Genomic DNA, 27,350 nt, shown 5'->3' on the forward strand with positions numbered 1-27,350 from the left:
GCTCTCCTGGGTCTCCAGCTTGTCAACTACAGACCATGGGTTTTAGCTTCCATAATCATGTAGCCAATTTCTTACACTGAATCTCTGTCTCTCCGTATTACATTTAAATGCTTACTGCACTTTTGCTCCTGCATGTACTAAGGACATGTGCAACTAAACATAACCCAAATTCAATAGACTCTTCTTTTTCATTCTTCACTTGTATATGTAGAACCACCATTTTCATAGAACAGGAATGAACACTGAGACAAAAGAGTAAACTGTCACATAGGTTTAAGTTTCTACATGGTTATTAAAATTTTACAGCAAAGTTAGCTTTGAGATCCCTGGCAGCCAAAAAATAAATGCCATTTATCAAATTCTCAGAAGCTCTTTTGCTGTTGTTACTTCTTTCTACCACTTTATAACAGTAAGCTGCTAGCTTTTCCAAAGATCCTGTCCCACCCATTTCTTCTCCTGTTTGTACACATTAATGTAGCTTTCTTTCATCTGTCTAACCACATTGCTTATTACATAGAAATAGGCTTTTAGGCTTACATCTTTCAGATAATATGGTGTACTAGGTGCTTTCCAAGTGGTCCAGTATTAAAATACACAAACAGTGGCTGGGTGTGGTGTCTCACACCTATAATACCAGCACTTTGGGAGGCTGAGGTAGGTAGATTGCTTGGGTCCCGGAGTTTGAGACCCTGTCTCCACAAAAAATAAACAAAAATTAGCTGGGCCATCATGTTGCATGCCTGTAGTCCTGGCTACTCAGGAGGCTGAGGAGGTGGGAGGATTACTTGAGCCCAGGAGGTTGAGGCTGTAGTGAGCTGAGACTGTGCCAGTGCACTCCAGCCTGGATGACAGAGCAAGACTTTGTGTCAAAATAAATGATACACACACACACACACACACACACACACACACACACGGGCCTCATAATGCCAAGAAAGATCTATTATCCAATTATTGACATGAAAATGTTGAACACAATATGGCTGTTCTTCAAAGACTGCATATTTACTCTTCCGTAAGAAAGTTTTCACTTTATACATTTAAAAAGGTTCAGATTTTACTTCTGATTAGGATGTCTTTCCTTCCTCTTTTTCTGGTTAGCCTTTAATTTGATAATACCTTCTTGACCTTCAAAGTCATCTCAACTGTTATTTCCTCTAAGAAATCTTCCCTAGTGCCCCAGTTGGACTGTGGTTATGTAGCATTCTATTTTTACCCTGATTATCACATTTTTACTGTAAATACTTGTTAATCTGTCTCCATCATTAGATGGAACACATCTTGGGAGTAGGTGATCTATCTCTTTAACCTCAGATGCCCAGCAAGTGACTGGCATTAGTAGTCACTTGATACATATATGATGAAAGACTAATGCCCTTTGCAAATGAAAGAGCTTTCATTTCAAATTACCACACAGATAAATGAAGATCCTCTTGTTGTTGGGTGAACCACTAAATCCATATTATGCCAACTTTAAATCCTAAATCCATTTCTCAGGTTTTAGGGTCACCCAAACATACTTACATCTGCAACATTTGGTCGGCTCTAAGAGAAAGTAACATTTTCATTATTTTTTTATAGCCAACTTATGTAGAAAGTTTTTTTAGGGATTGTACTTAGATTACTATTGGTGGTTAAACCATATTCTCTGCCACTCTACAATTTGATTGGCTGCTATATGCCAGGTACAGGATCAGATACTGTAAGTATCTCATTTAAGCCTCAAGACAGTCTTGAGATTTAGGTTTATTGCTTTACCTAGGCATTTTGTGCGTTGTATTGTGCCCCCTCCCAAATTCATATGTTGAAGTCCCAATTCCCCGTACCTCAGAGTGTGACTGTATTTGCAGATAGTTTATTTACAGAGGTAATCAAGTTAAAATGAGTTCATTAGGATGAGTCCTAATTCAGTATAGCTGGTGTCCTTATATTAATAAAATGGGGAAATTTGGGCCCGGTGTGGTGGCTCACACCTGTAATCCCAGCACTTTGGGAGGCTGAGGCAGGTGGATCACTTGAGCCCAGGAGCTCCAGACAGCCTGGGCAACATGGTGAAACCTCATCTCCACAAAAAATAGAAAAATTAGCCAGGCATGGTGGCACATGCCTGTAGTCCCAGCTACTTGGGAGGCTGAGGTGGGAGGATTGCCTGAACCAAGAGGGGTTGAGGCTGCAGTGAGCCATGATCGTGCCACTCCACTGCAGCCTGAGTGAGACCCTGTCTCAAAAAAAAAGAAAAAAAAGAAAAAAAAAGAAAAAAGAAAAGAAAGAAAGAAAAAGAAAAAGGGGAAATTTAGAGACAGACATGCAGGAAGATGATGTAGGGAGAAGATGTTCATCTACAAGCCCAGGAGAGAGGCCTGGACAGATCCCTTGCTCACAGTCCTCAGAAGGAACCAATTCTGCTGACACCTGGATTTGGAGTTGTAGCTGCAGAACTGTGAGACAAAAAATTTATGTTGGTTAAGCCGCCCAGTCTGTGGTACTTTTATGCAGCCTGTGATGGTTAATTTTAGGTGTTGGCTTGATTGAACTAAGGGACACCTAGATAGCTGGTACGCACTGTTTCTGGGCTTATCTGTGAGGGTGTTTCTGGAGGAGACTGGTATGTGAGTTGGTGGATTGAGTGGGAAAGATCCACCCTCAATGTAAGCAGGCACCATCCAATTGCTTACGGGCCTGGATGAAACAAAAAGGGAAGGAAAGGGCAAATTCTGTTTCCTTCTCTTCTAGAGCTGGGACACCCTTCTGCTGCTGCCCTTGGACATCACAACTTCAGGTTTCCCAGCCTTTAGACTCTGGGACTGGCACTAGCACCCCCCAATCCCTCAAGTTCACAAGCCTTTGGCCTCAGATTGAGTTATGCCATTGACTTCTCTGGTTCTGAAGCTTTCAGATGTGGACTGAGCCATGCTACCAGCTTTCCTGGGTCTTCAGATTGCAGAGGGCCTGTAATGGGATTTTGCAGCCTCCATAATGGCATAAGCCAATTCCCCTAATAAATACCCTCTATCTATCTATCTATCTATCTATCTATCTATCTATCTATCTATCTATCCATCCTATTGGCTCTATCTCTGTGGAGAACTCTAATACACAACCCTAGCAAACTAATACAGACATGTAATTCCTTTCTTCATAGCAAAGAGAGTGGACTGATTCCAGGGTTGAACGGTTCCAAAGACTTTTTCTATTACTGTGAAATGATCTCCTTAACACCTCAAACTTCAGGTGGAGGGTGCAAAGGATGTAAACTCAAGCTACTGAATTCCCCTTCATAAACTTACTTTTTGGCCATTAAACTAAACCTTATTTGCTATTTAAATATTTATTTTGTACTACAGTATTTCTATGAGTAGTGATGTCTATAAATGTGTACCTTGCTGTGAGAAGTACGAGTTCTTTTTTTATTTTTATTTTTTGTTTGAGACGGAGTATCATTCTGTCACCCAGGCTGGAGTGCAATGGTACGATCTTGGCTTACTGCAACCTCCGCCTCCCAGGTTCAAATGATTCTCCTGCCTCAGCCTCCCGATTGCTGGGACTACATGCGTGCACCACCACGCTCAGCTATCAAGTTCTTTTATTTACTTAGTGCATGGAGGATGAGACAGAAAGGGTACGTCTGGGGAAAATGTAAACAATTTAATTGCTTTAAATGTTGTCTATATGCTGGTGACTCCTAAATCTAAATCTCCAGCTTGGGCTTTTCCTCTGAATTCCTGGCCTCTATCCAATTACTCACTGATGTTTCCACCTGGATGCCTATTAGGCATCACAAAGTGAACATACGCAAAACTGAGTTTCTACTGTCCTTCTGCCATCACTTGCTCTTCTCACAGTCTTCCACAACTTGGTTGATGGCAACTCCATTCTTCCAGTTGCTTAAGGTAAACATTTTGTTGTTATCCTTGACTTTCTCCTCTCACACGATGTATTCGGTTGGTCTATAAATCCTCTTGAGGCTGGGTGTGGTGGCTCACACCTATAATCCCAGCACTTTGGGAGACGGAGGCGGGAGGATTACTGGAGCCCAGGAGTTCGAGACCAGCCTAGGCAACATGACAAGACTCCTATCTCTACAGAAAAATACAAAAATTAGCTGGGTGTAATGGCACATGCCTGTGGTCTCAGCTACTTAGGAGGCTAAGATGGGAGGATCGATTGAGCCCGAGGAGTCAAGGCTGCAGTGAGCCGTGATTGTGCCACTGTACTCCAGCCTGGGTGACAGGGCGAGACCCTGTCTTAAATAAATAAATAAACAAATAAATATCAATCCTGTTGATTCTACCTTCAGAATTTACCAAGAAGTCCACCCCCACCCCTTTTGTTTTTTGAGATGGAATCTCGCTCTGTCACCCAGGCTGGAGTGCAGTGGTGCGATCTCGGCTCACTGCAACCTCTGCCTCCCAGGTTCACACCATTCTCCTGCCTCAGCCTCCCGAGTAGCTGAGACTACAGGTGCCCACCACCACGCCCGGCTAATTTTTTGTATTTTTAGTAGAGATGAGGTTTCACCGTGTTAGCCAGGATGTTCTCGATCTCCTGACCTCATGATCCACCCGCTTCGGCCTCCCAAAGTGCTGGGATTACAGGCATGAGCCACCGTGCCTGGCCGAATTCCACCACTTTTAACCATCACTTCTGCCACTAGTCTGGCCTAAACTACATCATCTCTTGTCTGGATGGTGCAGCACCCTCTGCAATGGCATCCCCGCTCCTACTATGAAGCAACCAGAGCGATCCTGTAAACACATATGTCAGATGCCATGATTCTACTCAAAACCTTTCAGTGTTTCCAAACTCATTCAGAGGAAAAAGCTATAAGAGCCCTGCATGTTCTGGCCCCTATCACTTTTCTTTCATTATCCACTATTTTCTCTCTCAGATGCTCTAGCCAGATCAATCTCACCGGTATTTCTGAACAAACCACACACATCCTTTCCCCAAACTTTTCTGTGGGCTGAAATCCTCTCTCCCCAGACATCTGTACAATTCTCTCATTTTGTTCAGGTCAAAAGTTACCTCCCCCCTTCCGGCTCCCCACCCACTTAGCACTTATCATTATCTAATATACAACATATTTCACTTTTTCATCTCCCATATTTTCAGCTTCCCAATTAGAATATAAAATTCCATCAAAGCAGACATTTTCTTTTCTTATTGTCACATAGTAGCGGGCCCAATAAATTTGGCTAAATAGCACTACTTTGTCCCAGTTAGAGAAACAACTTTTTTTGTTTGTTTTTTTTTTTGTTTTTTTTTTGAGACAGAGTCTCGCTCTGTCGCCCAGGCTGGAGTGCAGTGGCGCAATCTCGGCTCACTGCAATCTCCGCCTCCCAGGTTCAAGCCATTCTCCTGGCTCAGCCTCCTCAGTAGCTGGTATTACAGGTGTGCACCACCATGCCTGGCTAATTTTTATATTTTAGTAGAGATGGAGTTTCACCATGTTGGTCAGGCTGGTCTCGAACTTCTGACCTCATGATCTGTCCAGCTCGGCCTCCCAAAGTGCTGGAATTACAGGTGTGAGCCACCGCGCCTGGCCAAGAAACAACTTTTAAAATCTGATCTTCTTTTTTCGTATTTACAATAATGCTCTGGGAATGTGCTCATCCGTAATTCAAACATCCACATTTCCAGACTTTCTGTTTTCCTTCGTTTCCATGTCAGAAGGCTTGTCCTCAAACTCTCTTTTAATTATTCTTCTTCCTCATTGCAAACACATTCTGAAACACCTTTGTGTAAATATAAACACATCAAGACAAATGCCTGATTTTACCAGTTCCTAGCAGCTACATTATGTGAAATATGAGATCATTTCTTCACTTGACATTAAATTTTGAGGCAAGAACATCTTGAAATAAAGTATTTCCTTAAAATAATTTAACTATACCAGAGACTGTGGAACCAGCATTTCATGGTGACAGATATTTTTAAACAATTAACAAAGCATAAATAGATAAAAGAAATACATATCTTTTTGGTACTATTGTATGGCTGTGAGCTCCTTAGATTCTGGACTAGAAATTATCTTACTCATTTTTGATCTTAGCACCTAATATAGTACCTGACCCTAAAATGCACTCAATATTTGATGTATGAACACAAAGGGCTTCTCTTAGTTCACAATGCCTTGGTTCTCCTATGTCTTTGCCATTATCATAAAGTTGAACCCAACTTATGTGCCTCCTTGGATTTACTTGGTAATAGTTTTATGTTGAATGCTACTATTACTATCCAGGAACTTTACACCATAACAGCATCCTTACAGGTTGCAGAAGGGATGTTTCAATCTTCCTTGGAGCATGACTTGTTGAGCTCTGTGGCTGCCTTGGTGGTAGGGGCCAAGATGTGATGTTCCCCTTGCTCCAGGTCTCTCATGCTGCTTTAGGGCACAACTTCAATAATGCCTGGTTAATGCCTTGAATCTCCAGCCTTTTTTTTTTCCTCTGGGGCTTCCCTTTTGTTACAGAGGTGGTAGACGCTCCTGGAAACTGCAGGCTGCAGGTGGACAGTGGGGAGTGCTCCTGGCACCCATTTGCTTGCTGGCTCAGCTCATGCATGGATAATGCCACTGCTGTTCAGGGATCTGGCTTCTCTGGCAGCTGCCTGGAGCTGCAGGTGGCATGACTGAAAAGTGTGGGGGAGTTTGCATCTCCTGCAGAAACCTTTGACTGATGGGAGCCAAAAGTTCCATTTTTCTCCCTTCTTCTCGCACTGTTCCAAGACAGAGTGGTCTCCACTATGGAGGCATCGTGAGAGACTGAGCAGCCAGCTCAGTGGTGCATCGCCTGGATATTTTTCTGCCTCCTTCTGTGCGTGGCTCATGTCTCCCTTCCCCTCACTTTTGCTTCACTGGGGTTGAAGGAATTGTTGAAGGAAATCCTACTCTCTAAGGAATTGTTATATGGGCCTTTGCATCAGGTCCTATTTTCTAGAGAACCTTTGACTGTCATCACTTTAGGCATATGGCCCTATAAAGATTTCTGTGTGTGTTCCTTTGTTGTATGTGCTCTTGCAGATTGTTCATGTATTCTTTTTTTCTACTTTCCTTTTTTGCACAATTCAACTCAAAATGAGCTCTGGTTTTTCATACCTTAAGGGTTTAAATAATAATAGCTAACTATGCACCAGGCACCTTTACAATCATTTTTACTTTACAACAACCCTCTATCTAGGTATTAGCATAAGGACCTGGTTTTACTGGAACAAAAATACAGGAGTTCCTCACCTTATGAAGGGTTTAGGTTTCAGATGGCTGTACTTATGGCCTTTTTTTTTTATACATTCAAACTTAAGGAGTTGAAATTTCTAGTCCCTGGATGGATTTTCCACAAAAGAAGAGGGAGGTGGGCAGCCCTTTGAAGCTTTTAAACAGGCCCACTTTTCTTCTCCTTGCTGATATATGTCGTGTGGCATCTTTTTCTAAAGTAGGTGTTTTGTATACTTTAAGACTGAAAGTAGGTAATTCCTTTTTAGATAATCTCTTCAAGTGCTGTAGGGAACCCCTTGGCAGCTTCCTGCCTCATAACTCACAGACATTATGAATGTTTTTAAAATTAATTTCTAATTGACAAATATTAATTGTATATATTTATGGGTACAATGTTTTGAGCTATATGTACATTGTAGAACAATTCAACTGAGCTAACATATCTATTATCTCACTGACTTAACCTTTTTTGTAGTGAGAATGTTAAAAATCTATCTTTTTAGCAATTTTGAAATAGACATTAACTGTGGTTATCGTGAAGTACAATAGATCACTCAAACATATTCCTTCAGTCTAACAGTAATCTTGTACCCTTTGGTCAGCAACTTCCCTTTCCCCATCCCTCCCCCCATTCCCACTTACCAGCCTCTGGTAATCACCTTTATACTCTGTTTCTATGAGATGAACTTTTTTTTAGATTCTACATATGTGGGATCATACAATATTTGTCGTTCTATGCCTGGCTTATTTCACTTAGCCTAATGTCCTCCAGTTCCATCCATGTTGCAGTGAATGAAGAATTTCCTTCTTTTTTAAGGCTCTATACTATTCCACTGTGTGTATATACCCGATTTTCCTTATCCATTCATCTGTTGATGGACATTTAGTTTGCTTCCATATCTTGGCTATTGTAAATAATGCTGAAATGAACACGGGAGTGCAGATATCTCATTGACATACTGATTTCCATTCCTTTGGATATATACTCAGAAGTGGGATTGCTGGATCATATGATAATCCTATTCCTAGTTTATTAGGAACCTCCATACTACTTTCCAAAATGGGTATATTAATTTACATTTCCACTAACAGTATACCAGGGTTTCCTTTTCTCCACATCCTCATCAACACGTATTCGTCTTTTTGATAATAGTCATCATTTTCTCATCATTTTCAATTATGATGATCTTTACTTTAGCTCCATCACAATTCTAGTCCTCTTTTTACGGAAAATGTCAACATTCCTACTGCTTCAGCACCTGTCAGTTATCATGTGATCAATAATATTCATGTAACACCTCAAATTAAGCAGTATAGAGCAAACATATCCTATTTAATAATATAAACGACTCACCCCACACGCCCTCTGTACTGGGCTTTAGCGGGCAAAGTTAACTTGCTTCTGTTGAGTGGCTTTTAAAAAACTATGTTAGTTAAATCTGGAGTTTTTAACTTCCTACCCTGGATGCAAGACACTTAAAAAGGCTTCCTTCCTCTGCTCCCAGAGAAAGCAGCAATAAATTTTCCACCTTCACTACACCACTTGAGGATTATTTCATACTTTATTGGGTTTAGGGACAAGGGTCTTGCTAATGAGTTACTTCCACGGTGTCACTTTTATTCCTAGTGCTTTATTAAACAATTTGAGGACCCCATTTTTATGCTAGGGCTTCATTGATCGAATGGAGCCATCACATTATCTATATCACTTTAGAGGTGTTTCCAAAGTTGTCAGCACCTCGAGTCCCTTGCTAGCGTTTGTAGAGTCAGCGGGAAAACTCGGTACCTAACAGGGTTTCCACCAAAGGCAGCTCTCCTAGGGGCTTCACCATCAAGAGCAAGCGAACCACGCTGGACCACCCTGCTGGGTCAGTCCCGACATTCCAGGGCCACGCGGGGAAGTCAAAGACGGGAAGCAGACGATCAGCGGGAGGGCGAGGCGCCGGAATTCCCCACTTCTATACCTCCACCCCTACTACCGCCCCACGCCCACCGCCCTCCTCACTGACAGCCCGCCGCGCCCGCCCACGCGGTGACGTCATCTCGCGGCGGCCGGGCGCCCCGCCCACAGAGTGGGAGCCGGAAGCCGGGCGGGCCGCGGCTCGCGGCGTCCCGGAACCCAGCAGCCTGAGAACTCGCGCACCTGGGGGAAGCCGGCAGGAGGCAGTGGGCATGCGCGGGGCTGCGGTGGCGCAGGCGCCCTGCCGCGCCCGCCGGTCGGGAACCGGTTCTCCGAGTCCGAGCTGGCGGCGCGCTGTGGGCTGTGCGGGAGCGAGGGTAGAAGAGGGAGATAGGGAGCCCGACTCTTGGGAAGGGCAGGCTTGTCTCTGGGATGGGGAGGAGCCGGTGCACGGATCCTGCTGTGCGTCTGTGCAGGGCGCGCCCAGTAGTTTGGGATTTGCAAGAAAATGCAATCAAACAACATGGGCAAAGTGCGATGCGTTTATCCTAAGGCAAGAACACGCTTAGAATGCACGCCCAGAGCCAGTTCTCCCCAAGGGATGGCAACGCACCTGTGTGCCGGGCTCCGCGCAAGGGCTTTCCCTGTTTATTCTCCCGCTGCCGCTAACAACCTTGTGGGGCGGGCATGGTTGGATCCCCAATTTAAAAGTGGGGAAACTGAGGACAGATTAACCTGTCTGCACGTAACACAGCTGAAAAGTGGTGGAACTGCTATTTCTTTCAGGTTTGCCTGATTCTAGAGCTCAATGCTGCCCATCAGGTGTTTGAAGTCATGATTTGGTGAAAATGGGACAGTGAAGACGTTCTGAAAAAAAAAAAGGCATATCATGAGGTTTGGACATTGAGAGGTATAGGCTGGCTGTAGGAGTCGGGTAAGTGCCAAGGCAAAGGGCCTCAGGGTAGATTTTGAATGGGATTTGGCGACAGGGAAGGAGAGAAAGCTTTGGGGTGGTGAGAACAAGGGAAAGGAAAGGGAAAACAAAAGCGTGGAGGTGGGAAAGGAAACCTGGGGAGAAAGGTAAGCGATTGCCTCATTTGGAGTCTTATGTTTGGCTTGCAAATAGAAGCATATATAATTCTAGAGTTGGGCTTTTCTTGCCAAGGAATGGATTTTCTCCTTCTGTTCTTAGGTTTATACTGTGATGCACAGTGACACGTACCTCTCTCTGTTCAGCAAGGTGCATTCCGGCTATTCATTTAACAGCTGGAAACTTCTATACCTGTGGCAAAGATGATCTGCGGTGGAGGGTTTATTCCTGGCCCCTGGCCTGCCTGGCCTTGGTCTTTTTAGTGCTTGCCGGATCCCTAGTTCCTTTCCGGTTCCAGTAGTGAGAGGAATAAACACTTATAACTCCAATCCAATACACTCTCAATGTCAACGCCCTCCCTATCTTTAAAAGAAGAAAAAAATTCTAAATCATCTTTGTTTAAAGACTCCTGGCCCCTGTGATTTGTTAATTTGTTCGTGGTTTTATACAGTTACTGCTGTAACAGTTTGCACTACACCATTTAGCAACTGATTACTACCTATTAGCCTCTAATTGTTTAATGGGTGTAAATTTTATCTCCTTAAAAAGATTGTAAGATGCCTTAGTCATGGGACTGTGCTGTTTATCTCATAGCCCTGACTGCTGACTTAATTGGCTTTTTCAAGTGTTTCTCTTGCCTAACCCTCACCACTCAGTACCCTGCCTGGCACTTACTAGGTACTCAGTAAACATTTAATAAATGAAATGCCTCCTGGAGAGCAGGAACAAGCTTGTTATTTATATTGTTCTGGTCCCCCAGCAGAATTATCTTCTCTGGTGGGCACTCAGCACTCTGGTGTGACTTCATCGCTGTGCCTTTCAGCAGGGGAAATATAATCTCCCGGTTGCCCTATAAGGAATTGCCACCTGAACACTATGCCCACAAGAAGTCTGCTGAGAAATAACTGTTGATAGATTGACTTAGCCTCAAAGACATCCTTGATTCTTTTCTAAAGTGTGCATCTGCCCTTCCACAATAAACGATATTTGTGGTTATCTTGGCCAGGCTACCTAAGAAATACTTTAGGAGAATGTAATTTGAGTATCTTCTTGGCTTGAGAAAGCAAGCAAACAAACCAATAAGCAGAATCAAACCAACAAAACCCAATGGCAAAAGGATCTTCGTGTTTAATAACCCTATCTGCAAATTTTAAACAATTTTGTGCCCCTGGGAGAAAGAATGCCTCTTTGCGTGTGAATTTCCAGGGCTTTTAATTTATAGTGACATTACATTCAACACTTCCTTTTAAATTTGAAGGGAGGTGGCCTTAAAAATATGCTGGCAACTAGTTTGGATGAGAAAGATTCCGGTTCTTTATTTATTCAAACCAATTAGACCAGGTCTGAACAGGATTTACAACACAGAGCAGATCTCGGGTGCACAAGAGCTTTGCTTCATTCCAGGTTGGCGAAAACAAGTCAAGTCTACATCATTATTCTGTCAGCCGGTTCAGGATACAGCACAGAGTCGATGGGATGGGATGGGGGTGGAAGGTGATGAGTTCAGGTAAATGTCTGTACCTAGGAGAGTCAGAGGCTAGAATAAATTTTCTTAAATAGGCCTTTTCAGTGGCTGCTAAATCTCGCTCATTTCCCATGAATTAGCTGTGGGATATTGGGGACAACTTCACATTTCTGGGCCTTCGTCTCCTCATTCGTAAAATGGGGATACGATAATCTTGGAGTTATAGCATGCAAATGTGTGAAACGGTTAGAGCAATGCCTGGTACACTCACACATAGCACGCGCTTTGTGAAATGTTTGGCAAGTAAATAAAACGCTAAGCTATGCTAACCGCGTCTAAACAGCCAGCCACTTGTAAGCCCCACCTATATTGAAATTACGGGGACGCTGCTGTTTTCTGATTGCAAGATTTTCCTGATCCATGCAATTACTTTCGCTGCCCTCCACGAGGCTGAAACTCGCCCTCAGGATGTGGGACCTCTGGATTCTTCTCTCCGCCCCCTTGTAGCCCCCCACTCCCCCTCGCGGTGGTATCGTGAATGAGGGAGGGGTACACGTCCCTCTTCTTCCCCGCCCCCTATCTTCCCGGCTCGCTAAAGCATTAGCAACCGCCCCGCGGTACTACCGTCCGTCCAGGAACGCCTCCGGGGCGGGGCTGGGATGCCGCGCACGCGCAATACAGCAGCGCCGCGCCTGCGCCGTGGAGGGCGTGAGGGAGGCGGGGGATTGGTATGCGAGCGAATGTGCGAGGGGAGGGAGGCGTCCCGGCGGAGCGTGGTACTACGAACAGCGCGGGCCGGAGGGGGCGGGGGGATGCGCCGCGGCGGCGGCGGCGGCGCGGGCGCTGGGGCTGGTGTTTGGCGGCGCCAGAGCAGCGGATCCCGGTCTCGCCGCAGCAGCAGCGCGGGTGTTGTGCACCGCCTGAAGACGCCGTACCTTTCTACCCCCCCACCTTTTTTTTTTTTTTAAATAACCGGAACCAATGAACGCAGCCGGGATCAGAGCTCCGGAGGCCGCCGGTGCCGATGGGACCAGGCTGGCGCCCGGCGGGAGCCCGCGTCTGAGGCGGCGGGGGCGGCCGGAGGAGTCGCCGGCGGCGGTGGCGGCGCCTCGCGGAGCGGGCGAGCTGCAGGCGGCCGGGGCGCCGCTGCGCTTTCACCCGGCTCCTCCTCGGCGCCCTCATCCCGCCTCGACTCTTGGCCCAGCCTGGGGCTGGCTGCGGCGGCGGCGGCGCTGGGCTGCGTTGCTGGTGCTCGGGCTGTTGGTAGCCGGAGCGGCGGACGGATGCGAGCTGGTGCCCCGGCACCTCCGCGGGCGGCGGGCGACTGGCTCTGTCGCAACTGCCGCCTCCTCTCCCGCCGCGGCGGCCGGCGATAGCCCGGCGCTCATGACAGGTGAGGGGCCGGGGGGCGGCGGGCGGGGCTCGGCCGGCAGCGGTGGGACCCCCATCCCGTGCAGAGGCCAGCATCTCCGCCGGACGTCCGCTATTCCACGGCCCCGGCCAGAGCGCGATGCGGAGCCCTGGCTGCTGCTTCGTCGCGGTCCCCTGCACTCCGGACGTCTTCCCTTTTCACCCCGACACCCCGCCCTCGCCGAGCCTCTCGACGGCACTGATTCCCCTCCCTTCAGTCGGGCTCTCCGATCTTCCAAGCTAAGCAATGCGGTGGTTTCTCTTTCGTGTTGCAGAAGTGCCAGCAGGGTCTGCAGGGGACTGGGCTGATTTTTTTTTTTTTTTTTTTGAAGCTGCTAGAAAAAGTCAGCAGCGGCATTGCGGTATTGAGTCTATCTCTGGTGCTGCTTTTGCAAATGCAGCTGGCAGCGAGTCTCACCGGTTCAAAGCCCCGCTTGAGCACAACGTCCCAGGGGAGCCTGCTAATGGGGATTCTTTGAGAGCCATAATACCTAGTGATATTAGTGGTTCCGTGTTAGTATGCAGAAATGCCTAAGTTTACTGTGCATTTTTTGCGGGGTGGAAGGAGGCCGTTTTAAGTGATGGAAAGTGTTTTTGGTGATGGGAGCATCAGTGGGTGACAAAGCGTGCAGAAACCTCAGCAGGTAACCAGAAATTATACCTAAAATTTGCAAAGTGCAGCATACTTGGGGCTTGCAGCTAGCAGCACAGTTCTGATAGACTGCACCAGCACCTTTTTTTTTTTTTTAATATAGAACGTTCTCGTAATTGAAAACTTGGAAACGTGTTTTGTAAGGTTAAGTGCAGAATTGTATCCTTTTTTAAAGCCTTCCGGTGTTATGTACAACTGATCAGTTGGGGTTTAAGTAAAAGTTATGATATAAGGACCCTGAAATGATTTCTTTGGGAAAAGTAATGGAGCTAAAATAATGATTTTTTTTTTTTTTTTTTTTTTAGTATTTCACTTATTTTTAAAGTAGAGCTGTAGATTTCCTACAATAATTGTAAGACTAAAAAGTTTAAAGTGGCAGAAGATGACCCGTGATTAATTTAACCAAAATGATAGTCCAGCGGGCGTCTGGAAGTTACTAACAGCTTCTCTGACAAGTGCTCAGAAACTGTATTCTTTAAAGCCAAGCAGTTTCTCTGGGTTCTATGATAGGATATTTACTATTCTAGAGAGAAGAAGGATGTTGGTAAACTTTAAAAGCTTTGGAGGATGTAGAGTATAGAACATAATGGTCAGCATGTTTAACTTACCCTGAAGCATATCAAGCCCTATTAAATGGAACTTGATACATCAAACCTACCAATTGGGTAACTGGGATAAAGTGATTATAGAATAATCAGTATTAGGAGCATAGTACAGTTTGAGTGAGAAGATAGGTCAGACAGCTTTATGCTTGAATAGTATTTATTCTCCAAATAAAAATGTGGCAAGTAACAGTATAGTGAAGAATAGTGATTATTAGGAAAGTTGATAGATAAGACTATAATTTGAAGATTTAATGCCTCATGCAGAAAGGGAAGGAGCAGAAATATTTAGGCTTCTAGAAGGTATAAGTGGTTCTAGGTTTCTCGAATAGAATGATTTGGTTAATACATAATTGGCTAATGCTCTGTCAAAAAGTAATTGGTAAAAAGGCAAGCAATTCAGAAAATTTAGTATTTACTGACTGCTAATAAGTATATTTTATACTGTGTAGATCACATCAAGAAAATTGCTCAGATGGAATTTTAATAAACCATTTACAATCCTTTTTAAGACTTAAATTTCTCTATACTTGTTTAAGGCGTTGGGGGAAAAGGTGATTCTTACTGGAAAAAAATCCGATGATTGAATCCCACACAAAATGAGTTTGTGCCATAGGGCTTTAAAATAAGTTTGCTAGAAGAATACCCTGGAATTATTTCTAATGTTCTTTTACTTTCCTTTTGTCAGAATATTGATTTTTAACAAGTTAAACATTTCCACTTAAAGTTTAAATCATAAAACTACACAATATACAAATTAAATTGTTATTTTAATAAGTTTATGTAAATACAGTCAATAGCACCCATATCTTGGTAAAGGTAAATTGAAAATCTATGATGAAGTTAGAAAATATTGACAATTTCTTTGAACTATATGACCTCTATAGGGCTCTTTCCCATTCTTAAGAGTGTATGAATACTGCTTTCTTTTATGGTTCTATTTGTAAATGTTATGCAAAGCCTAGAACCTAATTTATTAGCATTAGTGTACACTTCAGGAAGTAAAACCGTAGACTGAGTTTACAAAATACTGTGGTGTGGTGTCATATTCTAGGCAGCGTTAATGGATAGAGATGGAGTAGAGCATCAGTAATAAGAGAACTAAACCTCACGTGAATTTTGAAAATTGAAAATTTTTGAAAGCATTCTGAGAGAAGAATTGGTCTCTTTGGCTCCTGATTAAAGTTGTGATTTAGCTGTGAGTATTCTTAATAGCTCTGCAAAATGACAGCCAAAATCACTTTTCTGTTTTCCTCTCGAGATTGGCATTTTTAATACTTACCTTTAGAAGCTCCGTAAGAGTTAGCCTTTGACTAATAAAATGTATAAAACATTCTTTTTCACTGCAGCTTGCCTCTCAAGTGTTTTACTTGAGGGATTTAGTGTACTTTAAGGGTAAATTGCCTTTAAATTATCCTGTGTTTATTTGCTCAAATAAACTGTTACTGCTCAAAACTATACAGATCATCCAAATAAACAGACCCATTGTCATAATGAATACAGGTTTATATTTTCTTTTCCTTTTAAATATTACCTTTTCAGAATTCAGTGTACAAATGTTTTTGATGAGACGGAACCAATATTCATAACATTATATAGTAAGGGTTTTAAATTACATATACAGCACTTATATATTTAGAGCACTTACTTTGAAAGTGATTGAAATTTAAAGCAAGTTAGGGATAGGTGACTGAGAGCTTGGTGATTGTATTCTAAAGCAGTGCTTTAATAACTCAAAACAATACTTTTTTTTTTTTCCTTCTTTTCCTAACAGATGAATTGATCCCGGTAGGGAGTGACCGATCTCATCCAGATAGGGTCCCTGAGAAATAGCTTATGAAAGGGAAACAAACAAAAAAATGCCGAGTAATTGAAACATTACATTATTTCTTATGGAATTAATTTTCAGAATTTTTAAAAACAAATTTTAACTGAAAATATTTGCCTCTATCCTTTTAAAGAATGAATTAAAGTAACATTCTTTAGTGCCTCTGTGAAAGTTTTATCTTAACTGTAATACCATTTCACTGATTTGGCATGTTATTAGAAATATACATATATAAAAACATGTCTCTTAGAAGTATTAAAATCTCAATTAAGATTTAATATATTCTTAGTTCAACATATGATACCACATATAATACCATTTAGAATGGCTACTTTACCCAGTACTGTTACACACATCGGTGTTGTGGGGCTTTCATTAATTTAGATGGAAATATCTCAAATTAGCATGATTGTCATTGGCAAAATGTGAAACTGAACTTTTAATGAGATCAGTTGTATTCCTTATTTATTTTTATTAGTAGTTGGTTTGCCTGTGGGATATATATGTTGCTTTCAGTAATATTTTACGAATAACTTACACATGTTAGTGTTTCCATTGTGACTGTAGACTCAAAGTGGATTCAGATAGCCTGAGAGACCTTTGTTCCTCTTGTGACGTTGCTCTTTCTGAACTTCCTAAAGCCATCATTTACTATATCCTCTTTCTCTTTCCCCTTTAGTATCATTACCAGTGCTTTTCTTCACCAGTCTTTGGTCATTGCTGTAGTTGTATTATTGTTGCTAACTACAAGATTAAAGAATCTCTTCATATCCGTTTGATCTAGTCGATTCTGAACATTTAAGAATTGGTAGTAATCTAATTGGTCTGGAAACATTGCATCCCTTGGTACTCTTAAGAATATCATGGCAGAACTGGCCTCTGTTGGGAATCTCATAGCACAGGAAGCATTCAGAGGGCCAGTTAGAAAAGTGGATCCAAGATTTAGCTTCCTTTTATGCAAAAGGAGGACACGGGATGATTTAGCTTGCCAAAGGCTTGCTTTGTGGCTGGATACATGCTAGTATTTTCAGATTAATTTAGGCCTTTTTGCGTAATGGTATCAAGGATTTTTGATAGTGGCCTAATCATTGATGATAATTGTGGTGTGAACACTTTCACAATGATTGTCGGACATCTGCATTTATGTAATATGATAGTTAATGTATATATTGGCGAAGCTAATACTAAAACTAACTGCTAATAATATGGATAATAAGCCATTTTTTGACATTTACTGGAGTTTGGACTTTACCTTGTTAAGATCTACCTAGGAATTTACTTCTGAATTGATCAGATTTTATTAACTAAATAATTATTAAGTACCAGCAGAATAACACAAAAGAGAAGTTGGAAAGAATTAAAGAATAAGATGTAGATCTGACCATTTTGTACTCAGACTAGGTAATAATAGGCACATTTATTAAACTATTCCTATGTGTTAGTATTGTGCTAAGTGCTTTTTATATTATACATCACTGTTTTTGATTCTGAGACTAATACTGTTAGATAGCTACTTTTTTTTTCCTTGTAACTTTTATTTTAGATTCATTTTAGATTCCAACTTTTATTTTAGATTCATGTGCAGGTTCATTGCCTGGGTTTGTTGCGTGATATTGAGATTTTAGTTACCAATGATCCCGTCACCCAGGTACTGAGAGCATAGTACTCAATAGTTTTTCAACCCTTACCCCTCCTCTTACCTCCCCCACAAGTAGTCCTCAGTTTCTATTGTTGCTGTCTTTATCTTCATATAGTAGATTAGGAAACATGCTAGATGATCTTAAGTAACTTGCCCAAGCTCACATCTAGTAGGTAGCAGAGTTAGAGATTGACCAGGGTTTCTCTGGTTCCAAAGCTTGGATTCTTAGCTGGTATGTTGTATGCATCCTTATACAAACAATATGTGATGGATTGTGATTAGCACCACAAGGGACTGCAAAGTGTAGGAGAAAGGAAGAGGTTGTTAGAGAGTATTACCTGGAGGAGGGCAGGATTTGAGCTGGACCTTGATGTATAGGTAGGACTTCTTGTGGAGATAAGTGAAAAGGCTTTCTGGGAGGAGGCATATGCAAGAATAGGGGGTAAATACTTTTCTTTAGAGTTAAGTATAAGGTATATATAGAGTAGTGGGGAATGCAAGAAGAAAGAAGGTTGGGGCCAAATTATCAAGAGCTTTACAATTCCCTAGTGTATTCAGTATGTATCAAAATGTCAGCACATTTAAAACTGGGGTACTCGGCTGTATACTGGGAAGAATGAGACATCCAGGACAAATATGATACCTTTTCTTGGCATATCCATTTTATTAGATTATTTGAGAGATATAAAACTATTTGAAGGTTTCTAAATATGCACGTTAGGGAAAATGTAAATATATTTTAATTTTTAAGGTAAAAGGCATTTTGAACTTTCAGAGTGTTTTGTTAATAAACTCTTGAAGTTGCAAATCTATATCCTGTCATTAGGAGGTGAGAGGCATTGTGGTTTTTGAAGATGGGGGTGACATGTCCTTTGTGTTTGAGAAAGCTAATTCTGGGTGGATGGCAATGAGGAGATAACAGAGATAAGGATGTCAGTTAGGAAACTATTTAGAAGGAGAGGTCTTGAGAATTCTAATTATGGAGTGGCTGTGAAAATGTTTAGATGAAATTTTATAAAATCGGCTTTATTCTTAGCTTAGAAAGGAATCTGGCTATTTATATGAAGTCTAAGAAATAAAAATTACCTTTAGCATTAAGCATACAGAATTTATAGAATGATTTAAATTAGTATAAGCCCTTGAAAAATCCAAGAAGAAACACACTATTTGTGATAGAGAATCTTCATTATTTCAAATGTGCCCATTTCTTAATATAAAGATTAGTTTTTTAAAAAATATAATTGGGCTTATGTGATGATTTACAAAGTTGTCGACAGAAAAACAGTTGCAAATGTATTTGCCAGTTGTTTGACAAATAAAACCAAAAAACTTTTGATATCCAAAGACAATATATTTGCTATAAAATGCTTATATAAAGCTTTTAGAATTCCATGTATAAAAAGGATAAGTGTTGCCAGATTAAACTAAAGTTATAAATCAAGAGTCAAAGTCTCCCCTGACCCCTTAGCTATGAATAACAATATTTCAGACTACTGGCATATTACTTGTTTCAATATTAACTTCTGAATTTCATTGTTGTGTGAATTTCAAGCTTAATCTATAGATGATGATTTCTAATGCCAAATCTAAAAGGTTTGTTCTGTTCTTTAGCTATCTAGATCTTTATATTAGTATACATTGGATAGTCAGTCTTTCTTGACACTGTCCAATTCTACCTTCTGTAACTTTTCCTTGACTAGTTTCATTGTTGCTGATTTTAAGGGTGGTTCCCTCTTAAGTCTCTGTTCTCAGCCTCCTGTTCCTCTAGTCTAGCTGAACATTTCCTCCTCGGAGAACTTCATTACTAGGAAAGTTCTAAATTGGGGATAGGGAACCCCAAGCCAATGACTGATTTGATTTTTGGCTTTATTTCCTTTGGCCCTTGGTGTGATATAGCACAAGCATCATGGCTGCTGTCCCGAGAGTAATTTCCTTTCTACTAGGCTTTGTCAGCCATATGCTTTAAAGTGAAACAATTTCAGGATTAAGGCTAGGAGCAGTTGCAGAATGTTTAATAATGTCTATTCAGTGCTTTCATAAGATAGTGGTAACTGCCCTCCAGTACACACAGGCTGATTGGAGCCACAGAGCCTGGCAAGCGCAGTTTACTTGGACCAACATTCATCTCAGAGCCCAAGTACCTGTATCTGTCCAAGTGTTTCTTTTTGCATATGGATTTGTTTTTATGTGTGTTTATGGATCTTGACCTCTGTGTAACTTTTTTTCTCTAGTCATTTTCATTTTCTCTTCCTCTTTTTGATCTTCCTAAACTTGACATTATATGGAACTGAAACACCTCAAAAACTATTTTATTGAATTAAGTGCTGGGATTTTAATTTAAAAAATGCTTGAAATGAATATCTCATTTATGTGATTACAGAATACTAAACAGCCTTATCATAAGCAGCCTCATCAAAACCCCCTAGGATAGTGAAAGTGATTTGTAGTTTCTTACAATATTCTCAATAAGTAAAAAGGCTTTTTAAACCCTTGTTTGAAGTTTTTGTCTCCTGCTCAGCACACTGCAAGTTGCACAGGCCCATGTTTTCTATTACTGTAATTTTTTTTCTTTTTTAAAAAATCTGATGTTGGATAACTAGATAATCCGCCTTCTTTATTCCTGTTGTCCAGCAATAAATCTCTAACCTTTTCATTAACGACGTATATGTAATTTTTGCTCTGTTTCCCCGATGCCTTGAACCATTGTCATGTTTAGCTCTTATTTCTGCTTTGCCACACATATTCAGACTGTATTAATCCTCGGCGTTTCTTTCTTCTGGGTACCACATTAAGAAAGAAAAGCTAAAGTGCAATTGTAGGTACCCCTGGCTATTTTTGAATTTGCATTTGTAACTATACCCTCTGATGTTTATTCTGTGTTTGTTTGGGGTCATACGCTGTAGCTTATGCCTGTAATCCCAGCACTTTTCGAGGCCAAGATGGGCAGATCACTTGAGCCCAGGAGTTCGAGACCAGTCTGGGCAACACGGTGAAATCCCATCTTCTCAAAAAATACAAAAAAATTAGCTAGGCGTGGTGATGTGCACCTGTATTCCTGGCTACTCAGGAGGCTGAAATGGGAGAATCACCTGAGCCTGTGGGAAGTTAAGTCTGCAGCAAGCCCTGATCAGGCCACTGCACTCTGGCCTGGACGGCGGAGTGAGACCCTGTCTCCAAAAAAAAAAAAAGGAAGAAAAAAGTTTGTTTGGTTCTAGGTCTGTTACATATGGGTCCTAAAAAGAACTATAGAGGGTTAAAGTGAGAAAGCCAGTCGTTGGTGAATATGTCTGTGTGTGCATAGAGTTTTAAACATTATTTAGTGACTGTTTTGTGCCAGCTATTGGTATGAGTAACTGGAAATATAAAGATGCTGAAATTGACTATTTAAAAACATTTATGTATTTATTTATTTTTAGAGATGTAGTCTCACTCTGTTGCCCAGGCTGGAGTGCAGTGACATGATCATAGCTCACTGCAGCCTCAAACTCAATCAATCTTCCCGCCTCAGCCTCCCAGGCTGTGAGGCACCACAGATGGCTAATTAAAAAAAACTTTTTAAAATGTAAACCTGAAAATTGCCTGAGAGTGGATTGCATAATCTAAAAATATGAAAATATCTATAAATATTTTGTTTCTTAAAAGGCCACTACTGTGGTAGCTTATCTAGTATCCTTGCTACATTTACTGAAAATATCTGTTAGAGATATCTGCACTGCTATGTTCTTTTCAGCATTTTTCACAATAGCCAAGATATGGAAACAACCTAAACGTTCATCAATGAATGCATAAAGAAAATGTGATACATACGCACTTGCACCATGAAATATTATTCAGCATTAAAAAAGAAGAAAATCCTGCCATTTGTGGCAACATGGATGAACGTGGAGGACATTATGCTAAGTGAAATAATGCGGACATAGAGAGACAAATACCGCATGGAATCTGAAAATATCACACTTACAGAGTAGAATGGTGGTTACCAGGGGCTAGGGAAAGGAGTAAATGGAGAGGTGTTGAAACTTCAAGAACAAAGATTCAGTTATGCAACATAAATAAGTTTGGAGATCTAATGTACAACAGTATGACTGTAGTTAATAATATCACACACTGTACTTGAAATTTGTGAAGAGGGTAGACCTTAAGAGTTCTTAACATACCAAAAAAAAAAAAAAAAGGTAAGGATGTGATGTGATGGATTATGTGAATTAGCTTCATTGTGGTGAATATTTCATAATGTATGCATATATCAAATCAAATTGTATACCTTAAATATATCTACTTTTTGTCATTATGCCTTACTGAAGTTATAACAAAATATATATTAGAATATTTAATGGAAGTTTTTGTTATACATTTGCAGTATTAAAAAATAAGTCTCCCCCCTTCTTTGGAACAAAGTATAATTATAAATAACTATAGTTTAAAAAAATTTTAACTGATATAGGATAGATGTACATGTTTTCAGGTATCATTCCTTTTTCACTCTTTTGTATACTTTATTAAGAAACAAGCAAGCAAATGAAAAATTTCAGTGAGTCCTATGTGCCAGACACCAGTTGGGTGTTTGGAATTTCAAGATCAGTAAGATATTCACCCTACCTTGTAGTCTACTAGAAGGCATACCCACTTAAAGGGTGATGATACATTGTGATAAGGGTAAAAGGGCCTAAAGCTATGTGCTGTATTTTACTGAATTACAAAGATGGAGTTACTAATTTTGATGTGGAGATGCAGGTTATTAGTAGGTTATTAGTGAATCCTTTTTTGTTTTCTTTTTTTAAATATCCAGAGTAGAAGTATGTGCCGAGAATGTATGAGTTTGTCAGATAGAGAAAGGCATGGTGGAAAACCATAGGTGTGAAGTGAGGAAGCTGGGTGGGGAGTGAGATTATTATAGGCATTGACATTTGAGAATGCTAAATATGATTGTGAGTTACCAAATACCCAGGATGACAGAGTCAATGCTGGGCCTGTTCGCAGTGCAGCATCATCCATATTTGCATGTGGGATTTAAATTTTTGCCAGGCATTTTGTATGTTTCATCCAATTTAATCTTTAGAGAATCCCTGTGAGGTTATCTCCATGAGTTAGTACATATAACAGAAATTTAGGATTGCTCTCAAATAGTTTGTACTTTAAAAATCCCCCCGTGCCAAGGATCTTTATGTTAAAGCATAAGGTATATATGGAGTTGAATCAGGAAATGAGGCTGGAGAAGTACCAGATATAAACATTGTGATTAATGTTACATTCTAGATCTTTATTGTCCAGTGGCCTTATGAGTTTCTCCTTCATTTATTTTTGGTAAATAACAAAATTTTGCTATTAAATATTCTGAAATCTTGGAATATGACTCCTATAAAATATATCTGAGGCCCAGTAATTTGTCCTTTTTAAAATTAAACTTTGACTCGGTTTGTTCAGTTTGACTCGGGTTTTCGATAAGTGCGTAATTTCTGTTTGTGCTTTGTTTTCATAAATATAAGGATGACGGAATGTAATTTTTAAGAAGCATAGCATCTTATATCTTGAACTTTTATCTGGCCCATAAGTCTGTTTTCACCCTTTTTTTGTTTTGTTTTGTTTTGTTTTGTTTTTTTGGTAGAGACAGAGTCTGAGTATGTTGCCCAGGGCTGATCTCAAATTCCTGGGCTTAGGCAATCCTCCCACCTCGCCCCGCAAAGTGCTTAGATTATGAGTGTGAGCCACCATGCCTGGCCTGTTTCCACTTTTGTATAGTGTGATGAAGAGCATAGCCTCTAGACTAGGGCAGGATTTCCTGAGTTTGAATCCTAGTCTGACAGTGGTTTTGTAATTTTGGGTAGATGATTTAGTCTGTTAGTGCCTAAATTTCCTTATCTCTAAAATGGGATGCAAAGAATAAATGAATTACTCTGTGTGTGCTTAGAATAGAGCCTGGCAAGGGTAAGTATTCAGGTATTATTGACTTACCATTATTCTTTTTATCGTAGATACAGAGGTAGGATAGTTGTAGAAATATGCTTTGATTTATTGAGTGTTATTAAGATATTTTATGTTGCATTTAAAAAAGTATGAAGACATAGTTTGAGGTAGTTAGTTGATCTAAATAACCGGACCACGAGTGGTCCGAGATTAGTTAAAACTGTAAGTATGAAGCTAAGTATAGACAGTGACATTGAGAAGCAGCATGATATTAAAAAAAAAATTAGTTGTATCATAAGCCTGAGTCATTTTGTACCTTTATTATTTTATATGATTTAAAGATTTAAAGCATTTTGCAGTTGAAATGTTAGACTTTAAAATCTTTAATTTCTGAGTTTAAAGGTTTACTATAAAAAATTTAGAACATACTGAAAAGTAAATATAGAAAATACATCTACTTCAACAGCTAAAAATAACAAAGATAATATCAAAATTTTGTTTTTTACGATCTTTTATAGATATGTATGCATATTGATATATTTAATAATAGGCTCATAGAGTGATTTTTTAAAAATGTGAAATTAGTAAATATTTGAATGCCAAGTATATTACAAGCATATGATAAGTATTGGGGACACAAAGATGAATGAGATTGAGGTTTTTGTTCTATGAAGCTTGCATTTCAGTTGGGAAGATAGAAAATACAAATACTATTTTGAGTTGTGAGAAATGCTATTAAGGAACAAAAGACATAAAATAGAAAATAATGTGGGGCACTTTTTAATTTAGGTAGGCTAGTTAGAGAAGGTCTCATTTAAGGTGGCATCTTGAAGGACAATAAAGAGCCAAGTCTGAAGAATTGGGGAATAGCATTCCACATGGACAAAGACTGTGAGGCAAGAAAGAATTGGAATTATTTGAAGAAGTGAAAGAGTATCATTTTGACCCAGCATCTTGAGGGAGGGGGAATGTTGGATGAGATCTGGCTATGGAAAAGGGAAGGGCTGGATGGTGCAGAGCCTCATAGACCTTGTTACCTTGTTACCTTGTTTGGGTTTAATTCAGAGGGTAACAGGCCAGGTGTGGTGGCTCACACCTGTAATCCCAACACTTTGGGAGGCCGAGGCGGGTGGATCACCTGAGGTCAGGAGTTGAAGCCCAGCCTGGCCAACATGGCGAAACCCCATCTCTACAAAAATACAATGATTAGCCAGGCATGATGGTGGGTGCCTGTAATCCCAGCTACTCGGGAGGCTGAGGCAGGAAACTCGCTTGAACCCTGGAGGTGGAGGTTGCAGTGAGCTGAGATCGTGCCATTGCACTCCACTCCAGCCTGGGTGACAGAGTGAGACTCCGTCTTTAAAAAAAAAATAAATAAAAGTTCTTTCTGTTCTCATCGCTACTGTGTTAGTTCTGAACTAAATCATTTTGGCTAGATGTGGCCAGAGCAGGGGGGCTCTGGGTCCCTTGTTAGGTCCTTGTTAGCAGTGGCCCAGGGTTACTATGACTCCTTTGTCCAGGAAGCTCATGGGGAAGCACAGACATACTTGGGTGTGAAGTTTTGGTGATCAGACAGGGCTTGTTTCCTGCAGGGCACTTCCTCAGTCATGAATGAGAGAGACGCTCATGTCACCACTCTCTTCTGCCATAATGGCTTCGTCCAGCTCTTGGGACAGCTTCTGGAGATGCTGAATTTCTGCCTCCACAGGCTCTAGGTCGTTGTCAGACTCACTGGGAGAGCAGAGGGGCTCTGTCAAGGGGTAAGGGGCTCTAGAAGGCAGACTCCCGCCTCAACCGCCGTAGTGGGTGGGTACGTGAACCCATCCGGGCAGAGAGGCAGTGATGCTCCTTCTCCCAGGGGTCTGCGGCTGAGTGGACACGGGCGCCTCCAGACAGCTGGGTGCTCTTCTGGCTCAGGCTGTGAGCCGGGGATCCACTGCTCTTCTGTTCCCCTCTCTTCCTCCTCCTGGCCTTCACCTGAGTCTCCACCAGCCACTTGGTGTCAGGACTCCTGGATTCTCTGGGACTTGGCACCTGAGGTACTCTTAGCTGAGCGAGCTGCAGCCTGGAGGCTCTGCTGCCCTGGCTCAGGGGTTTCCAAGTGTTTGCAGGAGGGGTCTCCCCAGAGATTGAGGTTGACGGCTGTCAGGGGCAGCCTCCTTTGGAACTGTCTGCACAGGGAACCCAGGGCTGCGGCAGGGGTCTCCTGGATGGCTGGCCACAGGCTGCAGCTCCTTGTTGTCCTTGAGCTGTTCCTGGTACTGGAGAGTTCTCCAGCGCACAGAGGCCCCTACACCCTGCCACCGAGAAGCCATCTGCCTGCCCAAGAGTCTTGTCTGACCACTAGGCCCCAGCATCCCCAACGTCCGCCCGACGCCAAGTACTGTAAAGTACTTTTAGGAAGAACTGTGGCACATCTTTATTGGTGACTGGTAACTTCTAGTGGACAAATGTTATAGGATCAGCTTTCAGTTCTTCATTTACATAAACCGAGCAGTTATTGTTAATATATTACCCATTTTGCTTAAGTATGAGCTCTCCTCTTTTAATGGATAATTTCATATCTTTTCGAGTTTAGGGAAATAAAAGAATGGGATTATTTAAAAGTTTACAATTATATTTGATTTATAGTCTCACAGATTTTAAGAACATTAAAAAAGTACTGGTTAATATCAAATTGGAAGTAGTAAAATCAATAAGTATTAGGCATAGACTGTGAAGTTACATCGTGCCACTTAGTTGTGGAGGATATTAAACAAATGTTTGAATGTCTGCTGCGTGCTAGACAGCAGACACTTTTTAGGTGCCAGAGAAGTAGGAGAAAACTAAACTAATGAAGTTGCTGCTGTCATAATTTTACTTTTAATGCTGTGGTTATTTGTTGGGCAAATGTAGTTTTGCTACATGCAGTATGTGATCTTAGAATAAAATTGGCAGCTTCTTCGTATTATGATTGCTACGCATTCCAGTACTCACTAGTTTGCAGATTCCTTTAATTGAAGCTGAATGGCATATTGGTTTTATTAATCTTTTGACTCATAGTATCAGTTATACAATTCACAATGATAAATCTCTTTGAGTTTTGTATATGGATATACAAAGCATATCCATATTCTTAACTTACTATCAAGTTTAACTTAGTGTAATAGACCTAAAATTAGAAATGAGATCTATTAACTCCTGGTTTTGTGTTATTTTTGCCATACGCTATGTAGTATTTTTTATGAGATCTGTTTAAAAATCTTATAGAAATATGCACATATGCTGGTCCTCTGAATGTAACCAAACTTATATATGAATAATCTATGATGAGTTGTTTAAATGTGTTTATAAAATTATCTGGTAACTTTTATAGTGTACTAAAAATTTAGTTTTACATTTTGAAGTCTTTAAGTTTGTTTTCAAGCAGGTGGCTGGTAGTCATGATAGATTCATCATAAGCCCTAAATATGTTAATAATTAGGATTATTTTTTCTTTATATTCTAGATTAGTAAAGGAGTAAGAAGCCTGTATGTGTCTCAGGCCTCTAATTTATAATGTAACAACGTGAGAACAGACTCTGTAGGAATGAAAAGATAATAAGTCTTTGTATTTTGTCAGTCTTCAAGATTTCTAGATAAATGGGAGCTGTTTTTAGTTAAATACA

At 41.0% G+C, this 27,350-nt stretch overlaps 1 protein-coding gene, 1 long non-coding RNA gene and 1 pseudogene across 5 annotated transcripts in view; 1 reads left to right on the forward strand and 2 right to left on the reverse strand.

Annotated features, from left to right (window-relative positions):
• Positions 1 to 9,357: 9,357 nt before the first annotated feature.
• The window catches only part of STIM2 (stromal interaction molecule 2), a 163,806-nt gene continuing 145,813 nt past the window's right edge, over positions 9,358 to 27,350 (forward strand). For 2 of the 4 annotated variants that reach the window (XM_054485105.2, XM_054485106.2), the window contains exon 1: positions 12,480 to 13,061. In XM_054485105.2, the coding sequence (XP_054341080.1) occupies positions 12,650 to 13,061 (412 nt within the window). In that variant the 5' untranslated portion in view covers positions 12,480 to 12,649. Of the gene's footprint in view, positions 10,048 to 12,479; positions 13,062 to 27,350 lie in introns of those variants that run through there. The other 2 variants (XM_054485108.2, XM_054485107.2) reach the window with 2 other exon arrangements.
• Positions 11,500 to 12,303, reverse strand: LOC134739404 (uncharacterized). The gene is made up of 2 exons (XR_010126027.1): positions 12,033 to 12,303; positions 11,500 to 11,724 (listed from the first exon to the last, which is right to left on the reverse strand). It is a non-coding gene; the product is annotated as an uncharacterized LOC134739404 (long non-coding RNA).
• Positions 25,305 to 26,018, reverse strand: LOC129035057 (protein PIMREG-like; annotated as a pseudogene).

Source organism: Pongo pygmaeus, chromosome 3, assembly GCF_028885625.2.
Source record: "Pongo pygmaeus isolate AG05252 chromosome 3, NHGRI_mPonPyg2-v2.0_pri, whole genome shotgun sequence".
NCBI classification, from domain to species: Eukaryota; Metazoa; Chordata; class Mammalia; order Primates; family Hominidae; genus Pongo; species Pongo pygmaeus.